General features: G+C 36.9%; 1 protein-coding gene across 1 annotated transcript; it reads right to left on the bottom strand.

The window, feature by feature from the left end:
• Positions 1-3510: 3510 nt before the first annotated feature.
• Positions 3511-4461, bottom strand: LOC102848564 (olfactory receptor 2L2-like). The gene has a single exon (XM_006893960.1). It carries the CDS (start codon positions 4459-4461, stop codon positions 3511-3513), a length of 951 nt encoding a protein of 316 aa, XP_006894022.1.
• Between the last annotated feature and the right edge of the window lie 2521 nt (positions 4462-6982).

The following is a 6982-nucleotide window of genomic DNA, read 5'->3' as shown; positions in this document are numbered from 1 at the left end:
GGGGTAAGCATTAGTTAAAGTGTTGACCCCACCCTTAGCCCAGTGCCTTGACCCACTTACTTCCCAGCTCCACCCTCCACCAGGATAACCCTTCTCATCTACCAAGTCCCTTCAGAAGAATAGTCAGATAATATTTATGACCAAAAATAGCACTTGAAGATCTATCCTATATTGTTTTGTCAGTAATAGGATAAGATACACGTGTATAGAAAGAAAATCTATTAATATGACTGTTATTCAAATTTATGCACCAACCATTAAAGCCAAAGATACAGAAATGGAAAAATTTTACCAAGTTTAACAGTCGGAAATGGATTAAACATTTAATCAAAATATGTTTAGTAATAACTAATGATTAGAGTGCAGAAGTTGTAAACAAAGAAGGACTGGTAGTAAAAAAACCAACCTGTCATGGGTGACCCCTCTTTCATTCGGCACACTTTTGGCACAGCTTTCAGCATCATAGCACCCACAAGTTATCTCAGTACAGAAAAATGACAGACAAATGCTATACTAATCAGAATAATTACAAAAATAATTTTTTCAAGTTAATTAAAGAAACTAATTCCAAATTCCAATATAAAAATGCCATAATAAACATATAGTAATCATCAGAAAGTTATTCATATTACATGTGCTGTGGTTCATCAAAGGCCAAAGTCGGTGACTGGTAAATAATTTTAAAAAGTGAAAATACAAATGCAAAGATTAATTTATATTAGTTCAGATTTTTACCAGTCACATTTCCATAAAATAATTTCTTCTAGTAACTGAAATGCTTCTGCTGATTAGGATTTAGTTTAACTTATAGTCACAATTTAGGAAAATGTAAAATTGGAGTATTTTTTTATTAACTATGATTATAAATTCTCAATGCTGTGTTATTTTTCTGTATGGCGCTGGCTCTTGCTTGCTCACGTTTTCGCTTTTGATTGATTTTGCATTCTCTGACAAAACATCTTGTTCTTGGTTTGTATTTCTGAAATAGAGTAAGATCATGAGATCATCTCATATTGACTTTCAGTACAATGTAATTGTACCAAATTTATTTACATCTCAGAGGATGAGATCCAGAACGAGTAATTTGTGAGTAGGCTCTAGGTGGTCCAAACACATAGTGTGCTCAATTGGTCATGGAAAAGTTGAGGATTCCATAACACTCAAATTGCCTCAGACGAAAGGTCTGGTTATCTAATTCCAAATATCAGTCATTGAAAATCCTGTGAAGTCCAGTCCTACTTGACACTTAAAAGACCTTTGTTAGTTGGAGTTGATTAGTTGGCATTTATGATACATGTTTTGTTGTCAGTGTGGAAAAATGTGTGAGGATGTGAGATAATACATGAATGAATGAAGGGCAGCAAAACAACTGTGTGGGTGAAGCTTGTGAGTGTTATCCAGATTTTCATCAGTCTAGTTTCCTACTCTTCTCCATTTGGGAAAACCATATTGAATAAGAGTGTTATAGGCTGAACTGTATCTTCTTAAAAACATAAGATGATGCCCTAGCTCTTGGTGTCCATGAACATGATCTTGTTTGTAAGTAGGGTGATTGAAGACATTATAAAGCTAATATGAAGTCATACAGGGTCATGGGTCCTAATTCAGCATTAATGATAACCTTATAAAAGAGAAAAAAAGACACAAGGAGACTGATGGAGGAAAAATGACCACACTCTCAGGGAGAGTGTGGGGAGAATGGAGGTTAGAATTGACAAGAAAAGCTTTTCTAGAAACTTCAGAGAGAGAACATAGTCCTGTTGATACCTGAATCCTAACTGCTTTCCTCTAGAACTGTGACACTGTAAATTTCCATTTTTATAGGTTATCCACTATATGGTACTTTATCACAGTAGCCCTAGGAAATTAAAAATATAGAGTCAATCTTTGCATGATTTAAGAGTTTCAATTTACCAGGACTTTCTAAGGAACAATTTGGAAATCCCTATCAGAATTTAAGAAAGAAATACAAACATTTCAACAAATTCAGTCCAGCGAGTGAAGGAAATGGGAAGGATCCAGGTTAAAAAAAAAAAAGGTAATGATGGGCAATGTCTAATAGTGATTAATTTTATAAAATATAATGCATGAGAATGATTGTATGAAACACAATGCGAATGGAGAATAGCATGAAACACAACATATACAAACTTTGTAAACAATTCAATATAGAATAAAAGAGAGATAAAAAAGGAGAAATTCAGCCCAACAAATTCTTAATTGTAATAAATGTTGTTATGAGCACTTGAGTCAGAACGGACTCATAGCTGACCCTCCAGTGGTTTTTTTAGAGGCTGCAAATCCTAAGGGTGGTGATTGCTCATCTTTCTCTCAAGGAGTGGCTGGTGGATTTGAGCCACGTGCATTCAGTTTGACACTGCAACTCCTTACCCATTACACCCCCAAAGCTTCTCTTGTCATATATAGATAGAAAAATCTATAAGATGCCCAAAGATGATTCAAACTGAGTCTACTTCTAAGAGATGACTTGATCCTTGTTGATACAGGCAGATACCTCATAGTTCTCTAACTGTCCATGAAGAATGAGTCTACTAGAGACAAATTGAGCCACTAGGACACAGAGAGAAGTTGATAGATACAATGGTGCATTTGGGAAATGACCAGTATTGACCATCAATAGTCATTGCAGGTGGAGGTTACTCTAAGTTGAAGGAAGAGCAAGAGAACATGTGATGCCTTTTCAAAGTGTTGGAATATACCACTAAGGCTGCAGTGCAGGATAAACGGAAGAAGGCTCAGAACACAGGAAGCAGGAATGGTGGCTTAAGCTCTATCATTGAACAGAGCTCTATAATTGTATTGTCCATACAATGTAATATGATTCTCCATATGCCTTGCTAAAATGGCCAGAGTTTTCTCTGGAGATTAGTAGTCATTGAGTTTGGTGTGGTAACAATAAATATGGAGTTTGAACAAATCTCCCAAATGACTTTGTTAATAAAGTTCTCTTTACAAAGGCTCATGAGGACATTCTTCATGGACAGTTAGAGAACTATGTATATTTCTCCTGAGATATATATAGCCAATTAACAGTATTAGGCATTGAAACAAGGATTTTATCACTTCCTAATGGTGTAGGTAAAATAAAATCTGAAAGAGTAAAGCAAATTTTTTACATTTTTCCATAAAGAATTAGGAATCCAGATTTTTAAAATTATTGTACTAGTTTATTTACAAAATTCGAATACATTGTTTTCCACACCAGATTCTTCCGATTCCCCCACCCCCATCAAATTGTGGGGCCTGATTTTTAAAAAGCAATAAAAAGGAAAAATAGGATAGTTTCAAATCTGGATCTCACACTTGCTTTCTGTGTAACTGTGTCAAGTGACATCCTGGTCTTACTTTCCACATCTGGAAAGTTGACATAATTATAGTATCCACCACACTGAATCATGGAGATAATAAAATAGGTCAATCTAGGAAAGGTCTTCAGAAGGATGTTTGGCCAACAGTGAACCTTATTTTAAGAGTTTTAAATTTTAAAAACTATTTCCTTTCCTGTTTAACAGTAAGCTTTTCCCTCAGCATCTTCCTCAGAGATCCCACCACCTCCTTGTTCCTAAGGCTATAAATTAGGGGGTTCAGCATAGGAGTAATGATGGCATCAAACACAAAAAGATGCTGATCCACCTCTGGGGGGAGGGAGGAACCTGGGGTCATGTAGATAATCATGGCTGGACCAAAGTAGAGGCTCACCACACCAAGGTGAGAGGAGCAAGTAGCCAAAGCTTTTTTATTGCCCTCAGAGGAGTTCATCTGGAGGACTGTGAGGAAGATAAGAGTGTAGGAGGTCAGGATGAGTCCGAAAGGGATAAGAAGGAAAACAATGCCTGACACCAATATCACCTTCTCATAAGTGGAAGTGTCCTCACAAGAAAGCTTCAGAAGAGCCATGACTTCACAATAAAAATGGTGAATATATCTAGAGCCACAGGTAGAAAAATGCATGGCATAAATTGTGTGCATTAGGGAGATAAGAACACCTCCAGCCCATGAGCTCGCAGCCATTTGCACACAGACTCTGGGCGTCATGAAGACTGGGTATCTCAGAGGACTACAGATGGCCAAGTAGCGGTCAAAGGCCATGAGAGTCAGAAGAACGCACTCAGCCACTCCTAACATCAAGTATAGAAATATTTGAACTCCACAGCCGATGCGGGAGATGCCTCTGTGTCCTGAGAAGAAGTCAGCAACGATCTTGGGGACGGTGGTGGAGATAAGTGTGAGGTCCATGAGGGAGAGCTGGCTGAGCAGGAGGTACATGGGTGTGTGGAGGTGGGTATCACCCCAGATCAGCAGAATCAAGACGGAGTTTCCAGTGATGGCCACCATGAGAATCAGGAGGATGATGGCAACAAAAAAGCCAGGGTGCCGAGAGTCAGAGAAGAGACCCAGAAGAATGAAATCTGTGACAGTGGATTTATTTACTTGTTCCATGTCTTAGTATACTGGGTGGATGTAAAAGATTATCAAAGTAAAACATAGAATGAGATAGTACTTACTTTATGAATGCAATACTGAGCCTAATCTAGTTTTGTATTTCAAGAGTTCTGTTGGTCAAATTCTAGCATAATAGTTTGAATAATGGTTTGATATCCACTCTTTATCCACCAGCAATTATGTTGAACAGAACGGAGAATATTACTTAGGCTAGCACTAGACTGGATTGCTTGGCACAATATCTTAATCTTTCCGTGTTGGTTGTAGCTTTCTTCTCAATTTACATGTTTATAAGACTGGCTTTTTCTAGTGAAGCAAAACTGGCAAAGTATGTATACAAAGCATGGCATAGTCTGTAGGGAGCTGCAAGGTGATACATCTCTGCTGGTTTGAATTCAGCAGTGATTCTGTGGGAGAAATTGGAAATCTCTTCTCATGTGATTGACAGCCTTTGAAAACCCACTAGAGAGCCACCAATGAGTTTATTCCTATTTGACAGAAAAGAATTTAAGTTTGTAGAGACTTATGCCACAGAAATTGTTCATGCAGGTATGGAGTCCCAAATCCACATGTTAGGTGTCAGGCTGAAGACTTTTCCTGACTCACACAGTTACAGGGGTACAGTAAATGCCAAACCATGGTTGTCTAATGTTCCAAGAGCTGGAGATCAAAGACTGTCTAGCTGAGAGTGCTTTACCAGAATATGCATATAAATTGGATGCAGAACACACTCCCAAGAAAACTCCCTTTTGAACAGATTGGCTGCTCACATCATCACAAAATGTCTGTCAAACCACCGAGAGTTATGACTTAGACAAGCTGACACGTAATCTTAACCATCACAACTGTGCACTCATTATCTATCTCTGGTGGTATGTATCCATGTTTAAGTAAGCATGAGATTGTCAAGAGTAACCACTGCCAAGGCCTGCGTTTCCAGCATGAGTTCTTAATTTACCATCTGAGACATTTCCACAGGCTTGCACAGACGTCATGATCAGTCTGGGTGGGGAATTTGAGGACTTGCCTAGAAATGTCCAGACCTGTTAGCAAGTGGCCAAGATTGGTGCTCACAGTCCACGGGATCTTTCAGCCTGTATGACTAGTTCAACTTTAATGGTCAGAATTCTGAACATCCTCTGTTGTTCTTCCTCCTTCTCTTCTAAGTTACAGATAAACACCTTTTTAAAGAAAAGAAATAAATATTATTCCATGTAGAATCTTTGAAAATGTTTTTTTTAAACTATTAAATAGCATGTATTATCTCTGTCTGACAAGAAAAAACACAGAAAAATAAGGATAAAAAATTATGGTTAAAAATGTGGTGATTTGTGATTGACAACACATAGTAAAGTTAGAGAACTTCAGTGAAAATGCTAATTTTTTTGACAACTAGTCAGTTTTTTAACCCTGTCAGCCAGCGAGTACATGTTCCCAGGAAATTCTGTAAATATCTAAAGACAGAAAAGTATTCAGCTATCTAGGCTTTTTTTTTTCTCTCTCATGCTTTCTAAATGTCATAAACATGGAAATCATTCAAGTATCAAGAAGATAAATCTCCAGGAAGATAAAGAAATACTTCTGTTAGTATTTCCACTGGATTTAAAAAAAAATAATAGAACTAAAGGAATTAATTTTTCAGAGGATTGTTTTAAAGACACATATTCAGAGACTTCTGTAAATGAGGTTTCTTTTCTTTATTTTTGATATTAATATTAGCAATTCAAACAGGATATTCTGCCACTTGTAACAAACTTACTTTATAAACAACTACTTCTTCCTATACTTACTTGTTGAGCTCTTTGACCTTTTTATGTATATTCACAACTCCTGTACTATGATAAATGGAACATGGCATGTGAAATGAGAAGTTAGACATAGAAAAAAGGAGGTCTAGATATGTAGAGTGTTCCAACTCAGACACTGTCTCTGGTATGTAAATGCAAATTCTTAATTAAATAATATGGTGGTTTTTTCCTCCGATTTCAATTTCTCTGTCAGTGTGCTCCTGTTTCTTGTGGTTTTTTGTTTGTTTGTTTTTGTTCTTGTGGTGTACTGTTGAATCAGATTCGACTGGCACAGGAGGAGATTGCCCCTCTTCATCTGGTGGATTAGAACCACTCATCTTCAGGATTGCAGCACAGCTTCATGCCACTAGGCCTCCAGAGCTCCATACATTTATTGTTGAGATGAACTGGTCTAGAGCAGGAAATCTCAACTTTTAATATGGCTAAATGACTAAAATATAAAAGAAAAAAAATTAGCAGCACTTAATAAGTAATGTTTAGCTATCTATACTGACTGGAAGAGATACACTTTTCATATGGTAAGTAAAGAATGGAGAGCACAAAAATTTGTCAGTAAGTGTAATCTTTATAATTTGTTTTCTAATGGAGCTCAATTAAGCAAGAGCAATATTGTTTGTAAAGGACAGGGAAAAAGTGGATAAAGAATTAGGTGATAGGCAAAGGAAGGAAATTAAAGAATTGAAAACAAGGAAACAGAATAGGGATAAGAA

This window comes from Elephantulus edwardii, unplaced genomic scaffold, assembly GCF_000299155.1.
Source record: "Elephantulus edwardii isolate Elephantulus edwardi_28Jun2011 unplaced genomic scaffold, EleEdw1.0 scaffold00133, whole genome shotgun sequence".
NCBI classification, from domain to species: Eukaryota; Metazoa; Chordata; class Mammalia; order Macroscelidea; family Macroscelididae; genus Elephantulus; species Elephantulus edwardii.
The sequence above is the reverse complement of the archived record's forward strand: the minus strand, read 5'-3'. Positions and strand labels throughout refer to the sequence as shown.

Coding starts and splice junctions, on each gene's coding strand:
- LOC102848564 (XM_006893960.1), bottom strand. CDS start 4,461: ATGGAACAAGTAAATAAATCCACTGTCACAGATTTCATTCTTCTGGGT.